Source organism: Ambystoma mexicanum, chromosome 13, assembly GCF_040938575.1.
Source record: "Ambystoma mexicanum isolate Mex_15411 chromosome 13, UKY_AmexF1_1, whole genome shotgun sequence".
NCBI classification, from domain to species: domain Eukaryota; kingdom Metazoa; phylum Chordata; class Amphibia; order Caudata; family Ambystomatidae; genus Ambystoma; species Ambystoma mexicanum.
In genome coordinates, this window is record NC_090938.1 from 220988213 (window position 1) to 221003816 (window position 15604).

The window sequence follows — 15604 nt, forward strand, 5'->3', positions numbered from 1 at the left end:
CGATGAGTATAATATTGCATCGACACTGTCTGAGTGTGTTGTTGGCATGTAGCAGGAGAGGAAATGGAGGGAACATATACAAGCCCTTCTCACTGGAAGGAGAACGCATCTCCCGGGCTCCTTGGCTGGAGGAATCTGCTGGCAAACATCTGGCATTTTAGTTCACTGCCATGGCAAACAGATCAATCTAGGGTCTGCCCCATTCGATGAACAGGCGGTCCACCTGATCCTGACAAAATCGTCACTCGTGGCAGGAGCGCAGTTCCCTGAAGAGGGAGTCTGCAATGGTGTTCTTGACTCTTGCAAGGCGGAGAGGGATGAGGAACATTGCCTGTCCGACGGCCCAATGCCACATGTCCTGAGCTTCCTTGGAGAGCGCTGGGGATCGAGTGCCCCGTTTCCTGATGTAGAACGTGGTGTTGGTCATGAAGATCCTCACCACCTTGCCTTTCAGAGATTGTAGGAACAACTTGAGGGCCCAGAAAATTGCCCGCAGCTCCATGATGTTGATGTGCAGATCCTTCTCCTCCAGCACACACAGTCCTCTGGCGTGCAGACACCCACTGTGTCCCCCAAACCTTCCAGGGAGGCATCTGTGGTGACCGTCTCCTGGCATGGGGGTTTGAAATCCTGTGCCTTGGGCAATGTAGGCATGGACCCCCCACCACTATAGCCCTCTGAAACTCCTCGCTGAGAGGGATCTTGTCCGTGAAACTTCTGGACACTTGTATCCAACAAGCATCCAAGAATTACAGTAACGGTCACATCTGCAACCTGCAGAGATGGAGGAGGTTAGATGCAGGATGACATCATGCCCAGTAAAGACTTGATGGCCCGCAGTGTAGCCGTCTTCGCAGAAGATAGCCGTTTGCACCTTTCCTTGAAAGGCTGCTAGCCTCTACTTTGAGGGCAATGTCATAGAAACCACTGTGTTGAGTATGGTGCCGAGGAACAGCATGTTCTGCGATAGTGTTAAACAGGACTTGGGATAGTTGACAGAGAATCCCAGATCTGTCAATAATCATATGATTACCTTTGTGTGTTCGTCAACCAGAACCCACAAGCGGGCGTGTTTCAGCTAATCGTCCAGTTATGGATATACGTGTATGTCCTGCAGATGTAGATGGGCTGCCACCAGCACCAGGCATTTTGTGAACACTCTTGGGGCCGAGTTCTTGTGAATGGGAACGTGGAATAGGTATCCTCCAGGTCCAACAACGTCAAGAAATTCCCTCTTTCCAGTTGGCGGAGCACTTGTTGCAATGTGACCATCCTGAATTTATGGGATTTTAAGTATTTGTCAGGCGGGGTGGATTCAGGATGGGTTTCTAGACCCCTGTCTACTTTCTGACCAGAAAGAATCTAGAATAGAATCCAGAGCCCATGAGCTGTTGGGGAACAAGCTCTATTGCTCGTTTTTGTAACATGACTCACACCTCTTCCTGGAGCTGAGGTATTTGCTGCTCCTGCCGGGGAACCGGCGGAATATGAGGACATCTGTGCTGGAACTCCAAGGTGTGCCCCTGGGCGAGAGTATCCAGCACCCATCTGTCGGTGGTGATCTTCGTTAACTAACTGAAGAACCTCGACAGTCGGCCTCCCGGCGGGGTGCACGAGTGGGGGCACGACGTCTTGGCCGGTTCAGGCTTGCTTGGGCACATTCGTCCTGCCCTTCGGGTGATGGCAATGCTGTCCTTCACTACCGTATGCCTGGGAGTGGCCCCTGTAGGCTTCTTGTGTTGAGGAGTGGGAAGGCTGTCTGTAAGACGTGTTGAAACCCTTTGATGACCTGCTCGATTTTCCCCTGGAGGAACGAAAAGAAGACAAGTGGTGCTGCAGAAGAGTGCCAAGGGAATGTGCCATCTTCAAATCTGTTTTGATGTCCTGGAGGGACTGGTCGATAGCCTTCCCAAACAGATTCTCACTGTTCAAGGGCATGTACAGCACCTTCGCTTAGACTTCCTGATGGAAATTAGTGGCTTTATCAATCCCTGCCGACAAAGGCAGACACCGTTCCCCATTTGCCGGAAACTCATGTTGGCGACGTCCACTGACATCATGAAGGGATGGTCCGATGCCACTTCCCCTTCCTTAAAGAGGGCAAGGGTTTCCATCTTCTTATCATCGGGGAGGAACTCCAGGATCGGTTCTAGCTTGTACCACAATTCTCTCTCGTACCTGGCTAGGATTGCCAAGGCGTTCCCCATGACGTCCATCCTTTTTCCCTCACTGTCCGGAGGGACTGACAATGCTGAGGCCGGGTTATCCGACCTTTTCCTCATGCCCGCCGACACCCTGAGTTCGGTGATGGTTCCGACCTCAGACACTTGGCTGCGTAATCCGGTACCCTATACTTCTTCTGCAGCCTATCACGCTTGACTGGAGCCATGCAAGTGTTCATCATGAGGGCCGGGCCCTCTTCCCAAATATTGTCCAGAAAAGGCACTGAAATGATCATCTTCCTTTTGGCCTCTCCCCTTTGATACACAAAGCCCTCCTTCTTGGTTTCCTCAGGCACCAGCTGGAATAGCTTGGAGGCCCTGGTGATCATGGAGTGCAATGATCCCACCTCGTCCAGTGGGGAAACTCTATGAGGAGCATCCAAATGTGGTGATTCATTGTCTGCTGGGACAAAGTCTTTGGCATGTCCGTACTCATGGCTGTATCGTCCCAGTACTCATCTCCGGGTCTGCTGAGGGATTTGGGGCCTGATGTGGTGGAGGAGGTTGATATGAGGCATCAGATGATGCTTCCTCTTTTTAGGGGGAGGCTGATCAGGAGCCTGAGGTACAGGTGATGGTGCCAGGAACAACCTCCGCTGGATCTCTGACACCAAGGTGTGGACAGTCGATAGAATATCCAACAAAATGTCCCTCGGCTGAGAAGGCAAGGAAGAAAAACTAAGCCAATGAGCCACCATTGTCATCGTAATCGTCCTTGTGGACCATATGCACAGATCCTTGATCGTCGTCCGTGGACGAGACATCCATAGGTTGAACGGAGACCTGAAAGGACTGTTTTGGGGCCTCCTCAACCCCCTTTCATCCCCGAGGGGTCTGAACCAGGACCTGGGCTGGTACCTTTTCCCTATCTGGAGTGTATGCAGCCTTTGTCAAAGGCTATGTGGTAATGCTGTGTCACATGGAAATAATCTCTGACAGCCGAGCCTGGTATCACCCTTATACCGAAGTAACAACACTTGGGGAGTTTCATGATGAGTGATCCAACCTTATATCCTACTCACCACGTTCACACAGATGAGGCCAATCCACCAATCAGGAGCACCACAGGTTATTCCACATGAGCATGAAAAGGAGAGGGTGACAGAAAAAATGGGTGAAGCATAGTGTGTAGGGGCAGGGAGCGCTGCATGGTTCCATGTGTTAATATCCCGGCAAAAATATTGCCATACAAAAATATTGCCATATTTCTGCGGCGATATTAAGGCATGGAACCTGCGGGGTACACACCTGCAACCCCTGCATTATTTTTAAAGGAGCAGGGGACACCCCTGCAATCCCTGCTTTCAAAAACCCGCAAAATTATCACCCCCCCAAAATATCGCCTATGGCCGCTCCAGACGACCATATATCCGGCAATATTTTTGGTGGGGTTAATATGTAGTGATACCGCGTTGCAGAGAGCGGGTAGGGTGGAGAGAATTGAGGAGTAGAAGGGATGAAGATAAACGATAGATAAGATGCATTGAAGAGTAGTTTGAGTTGAGTTTCGGGCAGGTGAAAGACTTGAGGGACGAGGAGAGAGTTGATGTTTAAAGTCTACAAAGAGATAACCTCAGAAGTGCAGAAATCAAAAGAACTAAGATGAAGAACGAGGAAAAGACAAACCTAAGAGAAAAAGAGTGAAGTGATGGAGAACTAGTTATATATTGTGGCAGAATGTTTAGAAGTGACAGAGAAGACATCCAGGCAAGAAGAGTAGCCAGACTATGGAACCATGACAGGGGGTGCGTCTAGATAGAAACTATTGGATGGGCTGCTAGGTTGGTGGAATAGCCACCACCACGAATGGTCCTTATGCCTTAAAAAGAGGTGAAGTCTGAGATCCCCAGGGACCGTCTTTACTAAGCTCTTACAGATTCTGACACCTGATCCAAATTTAGATTACTCCAGACCCCAGGAGTGGAAGTGCAAGATTTTGCCAGAGCCTTTGACAACCTTTATGAAATCCTAGAAAAGGTACAACTTAAAGCCAAGGAAGGACTGTGTAGCACTTACAACCCCAAGTCTAGAAGTGACATTTTCCCTGCCAGGTAGGTGGAGCCTAAGGGGAGAGAGGAAAGGACTGAGGACCAGGTATTTAAAGAGAAACAAGACTATCGTTATCTTATGTTGAAACCCCACACCATGACCTCAGAATACAAATCCTTTGTGTTCTCTTGTCTGTAATAAAGAGCATTAAATCATGGACCTTGTTGTTGAATAGTCTGTTTTGACCTCCATCCGTGACAACCCCCATAGTTTATCTGACAAATCATCACAATTGAAATAATATCCGCGCTGTTCTTTGTTATGAAAAGTTAACATCTTTCCATGTTTAAACTATCATGACCTGGTAGCAGGGCCTTTGCTGCCCCCCTGTAAATGAACATTTTCTATTACACTTATTGGCCTAAAGCATCACAAAGTTGAAAGTGATAATGTCTAAAATTTCGGGTCTCAATGAAGGCGTCACTCATGACACTTGCTCAGTTTGGTTGTTCTGTTTAGATCAGAGAGAGGTGGATTGTGAGTGCATCTTCCATACAAATGTAAGGACTCTGACGAGGCACAGGACTTAAAACACTACAAGAGGTAGTCAACTTGGGCATGTGACGTCCAAAATCATGGAAGTTCAACTATTTAAAGGAGGAAAAAGAGCATACCAAACCTCTATTATCTACAACACTCTCCATCACCACCACCCCACATAGGGACATGTGTTCATATATGGTACATACATGTTCCCAATTTGAAAGCACTGCAACTAAGCTGTCTCCATAAAAAAGGAAGAATGGAAACAGAGAACATGATTGTGGCAGCAGTGGCAGTTCTGGTAGTGGCAGCAGAGGCGACGTAGCAGACGCAACAACGCAGAATGAAAAGAAAGATATTTTTGTTAATCACAGCGGCAGAGTGTCGGAGGAACGCACGTGGTCGCAGGTGAAAAGGAGAAAGCGACCCTATTCACAGGACTTTACCACCTGGTGCACCTGTCGACAACGGGCAGCACGGGAGTCTCGCTCTGGCAGAGACTCCTCGGAAAAAGGGGGAAGCAGCTGGAAGACCCAGGCAAGCAAGCGCAACACGCAGGGGTGGACTAGGAACCAAAAGAGGCCCTGGAAATAATGTTCGCAGTGGCCACATATTACACATTTTCAGCAAGTCCATCCCTTTTCCTATGTGAAAATTTGGAAATAAAATAAGTTACTGCACAAACGAGGAACAGGGTGTGGAGGCCTCCCGGGGAATCTCCAGAGTTCCCTATAAGCTAGTACACCCCTGTCAACAGGTAGAGTCTGTGCGGCACCAGAGTATTTGGGATTACTATACGCAGGACACCTATGGTGGGCCGAGAGTTCGAATTCTGTGGAGGGATCACGGTGAAGCCTTGCGGTGGCAACACAAGGTGATAAAAAGTAGAAGACTGCAAACTACTTCTGGGCACGAGAGTGAACCCAGGCTAGTTAAACCCCATGAGATGACAAAGGGTCATTTTCTGTATTAGTTGGGAATAAAAAGTAAGTTGAAAGAGATGTTTAAAGTAACGGCCTGTTCTTATTAATACGGACCCTTTGAGACTTGTTTCACTGATCTTCCTTGTCCCATTAAATTTTGGACACACAGAGTTGACAACCTTTGACAGAAGAGCAGACCAAAACTAAAAAGGGCTAAAGAGCGATATTAAGTACAACTTAAGTGAGAAAAGCAAAGTCCAAGGAAGAGGATTGTCCCCTTGGCATTGTTGGTTGTAGCTACCCATGGGAAGAAAGTTACTCCCTCAGAAGTTAAGGTTAATTCTACTGTAGTGAATACTAGTTAAGACACAGTAACTATTAAGAAAGACTGCAGACAAACAGTCTAGACATACTTTACTTTTTCGTTTGGTTACGTTCTTAGAAACATATATAGTTTGAGAGTCAAAATTGGTTCGGACACATCGGACAAGATTTTAGTTTTGGAACATGATAGGGACAGGTAGGCGTTTGTTAAAACCTAGAAATCTGTTGAGCAAATAAATAATTGTTTTATTTGAAATGTCATCAATGTGTCTGAGCTGTTCTTCTGCCGCCTCACAGGACCCAGAGCCGGCTGCCAGTCATCGCTACCACGGAAGCGTTAATTATATCAATTTATAGAGGGACACTGCCAAAAAGATGCATTCTAACATCCGTTGACTATGACTAGCTCCATAAAACACAGATCATAGTAGATAAGACATTTTGAAATAAATCCACACTCTTGAAAACTGCAGCAGCATTCCCAGCTCCCCATCAATTGAACTCCCTACCCCATCTAACAACCAACCTCTCCCCTTGGTGTGATCCCCAGTGTATAAGAGTGATATCCCTTCTAACCGACACCCAATGAACCCACCCAACACCACAAGATGACTGCCTAATCTTTAAGTAGTGTAATTATAGAAGATATACAGTCTTTTGCTGTTACCAGTTAGACTTCAACCCCTGCCCCACACCACGAGCTGAATTAATATGTTAACTGCTATATCAAGAATTGTTAACGGTTTGTAAAGCACGGAGTAATGGACCGGTCCAGCCATCAATATATACAGTACGTCATGACACAGCACTTTTCAATAAACACATTCAAACACAAAATGGAACATTCCTCATCACCACCGTTCTCCTGCACCTTTCTTTGGAAGGACCATACCTGGGGGAAACAGGGTGGTGATCATTAACTCATGGAGGTTCTATATTCCAGGCCTGAAGGTTCGGAAACCTGATGGGTTTTCAGGATATCCCGCATTAATATTCACGAATACAAATTTGCATACATTTAGAATCATTGTATGCAAATGTATCTATGAATATTAATTCGAGATATTCTGAAAATCCGGCACTGGTCTGCCACTCGAGTTGGACAACCCTGGACTAGAGTCGCCCAATCTTTTGGTCACCAAGGAATGAAAGTTAAAACTCCCTTTCATCAGCAGCGGTCCCAAATATGTCCATTAAATACCAATATCTATGCGGCCAACAGGAATTTGAGTCAATTGGTTTTCTTCTGTAGAATTAATTTAAAAAATGTACCCAGAATAACTTCAACAATAGTGTGGCCCACAGTATTTTCCACAAAACGTTTTGTAAAAGCTATCGCCAACTTGCAATCCCCTTCCCACATTTTGAAAAATAGTTCCTGTCTTCGCAGAGTTTGCCGATGCTTATGATATATTATTGCTCGTTGTACAATTATGATTCACCTCATAGAATTGAACATTATCACTCAGTAAAGATATCAGACCATGAAATATAAGATCTTTCAACAAATGAGCGTGTATCATAACACGACGCAGCGTTCTATACAATTCTTTGCATTCATATTAAAGGAAATCACACTATGCTCGCTTTGAAAGCGTGTTTGTGATGTAATTCTGGCTCCATAGCATTTGTCTGCAACTTTGGGATCCCTGGTTTTCGCTATGTCTAAATGGTACGGTCATGGCAAAGCCTGGTTGCTCTGCTTAATGTACAAATAATCCAGATGCGGACTGCTTGATCTCCGGGCCTAGAGATACACCAGCTAAATGGCACTTTGGGTGATTGGATTTTCAAAATAAAGAACTTAGACAAGCAACTGACATAAAAGAAAGACTAAAAGTAACATTATGATTCAGTATGGAAAGTGAGCTTGGTAGGGGTAGATTCCAGGCATTGCCCTTCACAAACTGGTCGGCTTTAACTTCGACGGTGATTATGCTCTAGGCGAACCTAAAGGAGCATTCCCTCCGATCGCTACAGACCTGGCTTTGAAACTGTTTTTAATGCAACCCCCATGGCGTAATCCATACTGTAATTGCTACAGTAAAAACCACAACAATTATAACATTCAATTTGTATATACCAATCAATTATGCTCAGTTGCAAAGCACGGTTGCAACCCATTTCTTCTGTTAAGATACATGCTGGCAACGCAGTAACTAATCACCCTCTTTCCCAAAGCCCATGAAAGTGTCTTTATGACAAAAGCACACCTGGTGGGTGGTTAGAGCACCCAATTCCACTACAGCACGCACCTGCTCAGGGTGGTTGATGGATGCACTGACTATGACCACTTCAGAGTGGGGGGGGGGTCACAAATAAGTGCCAGGGCTGAGACTTCGCAAACACCCCCCCACAAATTAAGCACTGCCCTAGCTGCATCTCAAAATAGAGTGATGATGACCAAAAGCAACACACACAGCTCTGGGTTACTGTTTGTACTCTTGTTCAGAGGGGAATTGCTTGGCATTTCGGGTGCTGGACTGCCCTTGTGGGTGGGACCAGACTGGCATGCAAATTCATATTTATCCACAGCCAGCTAAAATGGGATTATAGACCCACTTGAGCGGGCACCAGTCTAAAGAACAGGTAATTTCGCCTTATTATTTCCAATTACAGAGGCTTTCACATACTTGGCCTATAAATACATTGGGTAAATAGACCTTGCACATCCTAAAAAAGAAAACTATCAAACTGCTTCTTATTACCATGCACCAGAAAGTGACTACAGTGTGGCATCATGTAGCCCAGATGAAAATATATAGCGGAAGACCATGTAAGTCAACAGGACCATTCGATGCCATGACAGATGTGTAACGCACAGCAAGCAGCATATATCTTCAATTGATCGGTCAAGAATGTACTAATCAATGAATGAGGATTGCACACATATAGCACATGCCTCATTGATAATGCAGGAGATAATGCTGCTCGCTAAATCCCATTCAGCACCCCCAAACAATATCCAGAAGCCGCAAGCACCCGCAAGCTTGAGAGCAGATGGGAATGAGGGGTGCAAACAAGCCATCACTGCAAGACCTCCACATTTCCAAAGGAGCAATGCCACGGTCCCCGATAGCCCACACTTGTTAAATACAAAAACTCAGACTTACATCATCAAGCCTTCGCTCGGTCCCCAGAGCCAGTAGATTGTTGAATTCTCGCTCCAGGACCTGCCGTGCCTGAAAAAAAAACAGAATAAATGAATCCCAAGTACTAGCAAACATATGTTCCTTGTATTTAAGGTATACAAATTCAACGCTGTAGCATAATGATGAGAATTTAACCCTATGTATTTGTGAAGAGGCACTGACGCGGATAAACAGGGAAGAACAAAGGAGTAGATGATGTAACAATGATAAGGTTAATAAGGTTTATTTATTTTGTTTTTTAAATTAACACTTTATAGATTATAAGAGATAACAATCCAGGGTCCCAAGTATGATTTAAAGAAATTGACAAAGGTGAAACTAGAGAAATACTACTCTGTGGATCATATTGACATTTTTTGAAGAATTACTTTTTATGGAACTGGTATGTTTTAGAATATCCTTTGAGCTGTATCAGACGTTGTGATATATAATAATATTGTGCGATTTTGTTACCCCGGATTATCAATTACTCTATTAAAAAAAGGATTAGCAATGTACAGATTGCACACTTAGACTATAAGGAGTAATCACAATTTAGCATCATTTATAATTCATCAAATGAGAATCAGAACTGATGTTGGACAGGTTTTCTAAAATAGTATCAGTTTTTCGTTATTAGTAGAAATATTCACTTCCAAGCATTCATCTAGAACTATTACTATGCCATCAGCACCACAGTCAGCTATACTACTATCATTCTGTCTATGTATGGGATTTAATAAGGGCAAACCTAGCTGGGAAGCAATGGAGCACTGTCCAGAGAGTTACAGGTCAGGTGCAGGGATAGCTTGGATGGTAGAGGAAGAAGGAAGGGGGAGAAGAAGGGGAGTGGTGTAATCAGTGATTAGATAGATGTTCCTTGAATGGCAGGGTGGTCAGGTCCTTCCTGAAGTGTAGGACAGAGGGAGCCAGTCTTATCTGCATTGGCAATATGTTGCAGCGGCAGGGTGCATAGCAGGAAAAGGCTGGTTACCTGTGTACCTTCTCTTCCAGTTCCTTTTTTCCATCCTGCAATGTTACAGTTGCGCTCGTCTACGGAGATGGTGAGTTTCTTGGCCAAGTAGAAGTGGTGTTTTGTTTTTGACTGCTTTGGGGGTGATGCAGGTTTAGTCTTGAACATGAGGAGAGCTTGAAGAGGGAGATTATGCAGATCCTCAAGGATGGGATGTTGTGGTCAAATTTCCATGGTCATTGCATGAGGCGTGCTGTAGAATGCTGGACGGCTTTCAGAGGGGCCAAGGTGGCATCTGGGACACGCATCTGTGTATTTTGAATGAAAGGTCACAGTCGATTGTCAAGTCGAGAGATTTTGCACTGCATGATACAGTTGAGACGTGAATCTATCGAGCTTCGGGTCAACCTGTCACTTTTGTACTTGGGAATGCTTGATGGGGTTTTGGAGGAGAATAAGTGTTATGTTTGTAGGGTTCGTTCTTTAAGTTTCATGGAGTTACTTTGCTTGAATGAGAGACAGACAGCGCTTGAGTAGAAGGATGTGGTTGCTGCAATTGATCTTCTGGTGAAGCTATGTGTCATCTGCATATTTGTGCATCTAGAAGTTGGTGTTGGCAAGGTGTTCCCCAGTGGTTCCATGTAGAGTTGAAGATGGCAGGAGACAGACTGGAGTCATGTGAAACTACGCATCTACTTTGGATGTCATAGCCAATGAGAATTTGGTTTCTGTGGATCAGCTGGCTACACCCGGTGAGGATGATTTATTTACTAAAATAAAGTTAGGGATTTCCTTGGCCCATAACCTGATGTTGCCTTGGGGGTCTGGCCATGCCACAGCCACCTGAATGTCGGCTGTTTGCTGCTCCGATGCTCGTCCGTCCATTGTAAACACCGCTGTTGGTGGTGTTGGAGCCGCATAGAGCCCAGTTCTTGCATCTTTTGCACTGTGGATTTCTCGGCCTGGCACTGTGATTTTGTCTCAGGTTCACGGTCCTGGGTTCAAGTCGTGGCCCTGTGTTGTTTTGCTGCTTTGTTTCACACAGTCTGGATTCGGACTGCCTGCTGATGGCAGTGATGGCCTTTGAAGTTATATGGTCGAGTGGGCAGTGATGAGGTATGAAGGCGCCCAATGTTTTTGTGTAGTTATGGCTGCATGACTCATTTTTAGACTTGCCTCAGACCTGTGTTGTATTCAGTATTTTGTGGGGGTGCAATGGCTTTACTTGTCCCACAACGTGCATGCTTGCTGGATGTTCATTATCCTGTTGTTCCGGATAAACATTGCATTTTCTGACTGCTTGGTTTTCCATGTTCTTGCTCCGTCTTTCTGCTTCCTCATAGTTTTCCATAATTTCTTTATTTTCTACCATTCACTCATTTTTGTAAAGCGATTAGGAGTATGCTCTAAAGAAGCAAAATAAACAAAAGCAAACTTTGGATTGCATTCTCATCAACTGTGGGGATTGTGAGAAACCTGAACGTGTCTCAACCACTAGTGCCTAGGGATCTGTCATGCAGGTGGCCAGAACACGGCCATCACTTTTGGATCCAGTTTCTGGGGATGGACCAGTACGGGAGGATCACATCGGTGAGGGGTCTTTGGGGAGTCGAAGTGGGACACCGGATGGCGAGATGCGGTATGCCCTTAACCCCATCCTGCCAGGTAGAATACTTAAGAACTCCCCCCCCCTCCGCTTTTCCAACACAAACATTTCCTCACGGATGACTCACTACAAGAGAAAATGGACTAACACCCAAGCCGTATACCTGACATGTCGCAATACAATGGTCAGGCAGGGTCAGGCAATTACAGACCATTACAGACACCTGACCTCCATCACACTTCCCCACACGTATAAATGGTGGAGCACAAAAGAACACTCTGAGCAAGGCAAAGCACACAAGGAAGCAGCAGTTCCAAGATTGCAGTTTAATACAAGGCGAAAGATGGGAAATCAGAAGAGGATTGCAAGAAGGGAAGTGCCATTGACCTTTTCAATGAAATACTGTTATTTTCATGAACCTTCGAGAATAGGAAACATAAGACCAGTAATCAACGCTGAAGAATCCTGCACTGTGTGTCGGATTTACCCGTGGGCTCTCCTGCGTCGATAGACAAGGTGGGGAGAATCGTTTGCCGCTGTGGTACTGTCCTTGGCTCGTACAACAAAGCAGCGCCATTGAAGTCAGTGAGCTGGGGAGACTGACAGCAGACCGGTCTGTGTTGAAGCCAAGGTTGCAAGCGGCAACATTGTATAGTGAAAGCTGAAGAGAACAGTGTATGAAGCATATTTGGCAAGTGACACAAACACAAATAAACAGCAGATGAGTGATTGAACTTTTAAGCGAAGATACGATACCTTAGACAGAGTGATCTGGCGCCACGTGGGTGCTCATTCGAAAGTCTCTGTTAGGTATCCAGATGAAAAGTGGCAAATGTGAAGAGTGATATTTGAATTGTGAAATCAAAGTGGTCCTGCAACGGGTCAAGCAAAACCCTGTGCACATTCAAAGGTCTTCGATAGTAATAACAAAGAAAGTTGATGACAAAGTAGATGAAGTTGGTCCGAGCCCGGCGGAGGGAGATCAGCTGAAAGCTTTTGGTTAAAGCAAGTTTATGTAAAGTTATATTGGAAATTGGAATTAGTCCGTGCCTAGCAGAGGAAGACTAATTGAACATTGTGTTTAGAGGATCTGAGCCCGGCTAAGGGGGGTCTAGGGTGAAGCGTGAGTCACCCGAGAAAGAATGTCCTACGAGAAATTGGATGCATAAATCATCTATGAACATTGTGTTGAGAGGATCTGAGTCCGGCTCAGGGGGATCCGAGGTGAATAGTGAATTGCCTGAGAGATTGAGTACTTGTGAAAATCTGAAAGAGGAAAATAACGTATGTTTGTTTGTCGCATCAGGCCCTCTGAAAGAAGAGACTTTGAAAGACAAAGAGACTTGGGCACTGAATGCTCTGACACTAATGATTGAACTGTATCATTGTGCTAGAGAAGACAGAGACTGTGCTAAGATTTAATGTACCACCTTGTCCCACGCTGAAAACGTGGGGAAGGGAAGCCAACAGCCGGAAAACCCTGACATATTATTTTGTGAACACTCCTTTCCTTTTCGTAAAATTGTTTCCCACACTATTTGTATTTAGTGGTAAGGATTGGCAATAGGTGTATTAGTATAGGCCTTTTATTTTGACAAGAGACCACTAGGACTGCGTTATTATTATTTGATGGTCGTAGCTTGCTTCCATCTGTATATCTAGGATTAGATAGGTGTTTTTCAAACCCTTTTTGAAGTTCAATTAACACCCTTGAACTGTGGTCACTTGTTTCTGTCTTACTGTTGATTCCATGCCTTCCTTACAGGTTGCTGAGGCCTCAGGTTGCCCACAGATCTCTTCTTTTCTTCTCAGAGCCAGGAGCTGGAGCTCACGCTTTGCATGAGTGCTTATTAATGCTGGGAAAAGTAAAATCACTTTTGAATTTGGTGCCTTTTCATTGCATGAGCTTTTAGTCCCCACGCTGCAGGGAAATGAACATGGTGTTGGGTTAAGTGGACTCCCTGTGTGAGTGCCTTAGGAAAATGGAATCCAGGGGAAGCGAGACATTCCCCCGGTGTTGAGAACTGAAATAACCCTGAAAAAAGGTTCAGGGGAGGGGAGACATTCCCCCAGGCATTGTGAACTGCAAAGTAAGCGTGAGAAAAGGCCAGGGGAAGCGAGACATTCCCCCGGTGTTGAGAACTGCGAAGTAAGCTTGAGGAAGGTCAGGGGAAGGGAGTAATTTCCCTGGCATTGTGAAAACACTGAGAGCAAGATAATTGGAGAAGGGGGGCATTCTCCAGGAATCCAAAAGTGAAGAACATCTATGGGTAATAAGGAAAGTTGATGTTTGAATTGGAACTTTGAATTTGAACTGAGAACGTCACTGCGTTACACTCTGGGACATTGTGTTGTGCCTTGGAGAGGCATTGAGGCCGGAGAATGGGAGTCATTCCCTCAGGTAAAGGTAAAGATCCACCTAACAACTGGAACTGTGATCTGCTGTCCAGAAGAAGGGAGTCATTCTTCTGGACCAAGAAGATCCACTACCTCTTTAGTTTAGCTACAAATGTAAGGGACAGAAATAGAATTTGACCCAGGACGGTTGAGCACAGTATAATATCTAGGGATCTTCTGTTCAGGTGGCCAGGGAAGAGTCATCGCTTTTGGTTCCCGACTCTGTGGGTGGACAAGAGAGGGAGGATCACCTGAGTGGGGCGTTTGGGGATTGGGGAGAGGGTGCCTGAGGGCGAACCATGATTTCCCTCCTTTCCGGACAATGACTTACAATACCCTCCCTCAGCCTTTGTAGGATGTTGCTGTTGGTACGTTCTCAAAAGCCTGTGATTGAAGCAGAGGAATGAACTGAAACAAATGAAATGTTTGAAAGGTCTTTCTGTAGCAACGCTATATATCAAAGTGGTCACGTTTGAGAGGTACATGTTGAAAAGTCTCTGATTAACTAAGAACATTGGAAAAGTAACACAAAGTAGAATACTGTGAATACGCCAATGAAAACTGTGGATAAGCAGCCGAGGGGAGCCAGTGAAGTGTGAGCAAAATGCAGAAGGGCAAAAGTAAGCTGAACAAAAGTAAAGGCTGTAAATTAAAGCCAACAAGAGCACTTAAGAAGTAGCAAGAAGGCAAACTCATCAATCTATGAACTTGTAAGTCTTTGTGAACCGCCAAATTGTCAGAAAGCTGGACATGGGCAACTGGTATTGTGACCTGTAATGGGTAGGCTGTGCAGCCTGTGAACTGAGCCCAGACCAGGAAGCTTCAACAAATCCAGAAGTGTGAAATTGACCCTGAAACAAGATAAAGCTGACTAGTGTGAGCTTGTGTTTTGTGAATCAGGGCTTGCAGCTTGGGGCAAGGGAACCTTGAGCTTCTTTGGAACATTATTTTGGAACTAGTACTTAAAGGTTGGGGAAGGGAACCTTAAATCCTGAAGAAACATTTGAAACCTATAATTGTTGGAACTGTATCCTGAATTTAGGAAGGGAGCAAGAACCTGCTCCAGACTTTATTTTGAACACTATTTAGTTAGAATAACCCAACACTACATTTCTGTATTAGACGTGAGGGCAAGCATAGGTTGCAACAGAGACAGATTCTTGTTTTGGACTTACGGACATAGACTTTCCTTAGTTTCTTTAAGTAGGGAAATCCCCACCCACCATAGCTATAGGCGAAGCTAGGCATTACACCCATCCTGATATATAAAAAAGATCTTATTGTTGAATTAACACTCTGTTGTCTGCGTCATCCCTTGATAACATGCCTGTCTCTCATAGTCCTCCACAGTTTACAACCTGGCCAACGGCAATGTCCCATCAATGTGCCCTACAATGTGCCCTACAATATCGATCTTCTCCCCGAGCCACCTCCGGCGGCTTTTTATTTTTTTTCTCATTCATAAGCCTAAAGCAAAACCCGCTACCTATAGATGC

The 15604-nt window shown here is 45.2% G+C and overlaps 1 protein-coding gene across 3 annotated transcripts in view; it reads right to left on the reverse strand.

The window, feature by feature from the left end:
• The window catches only part of PPFIA4 (PTPRF interacting protein alpha 4), a 3167227-nt gene that overhangs the window by 415386 nt on the left and 2736237 nt on the right, over nucleotides 1-15604 (reverse strand). For all 3 annotated transcript variants that reach the window (XM_069633679.1, XM_069633678.1, XM_069633680.1), the window contains one exon: nucleotides 9115-9183. In XM_069633679.1, coding sequence (XP_069489780.1) covers nucleotides 9115-9183 — 69 coding nt within the window. The remainder of the gene's footprint in view (nucleotides 1-9114; nucleotides 9184-15604) is intronic.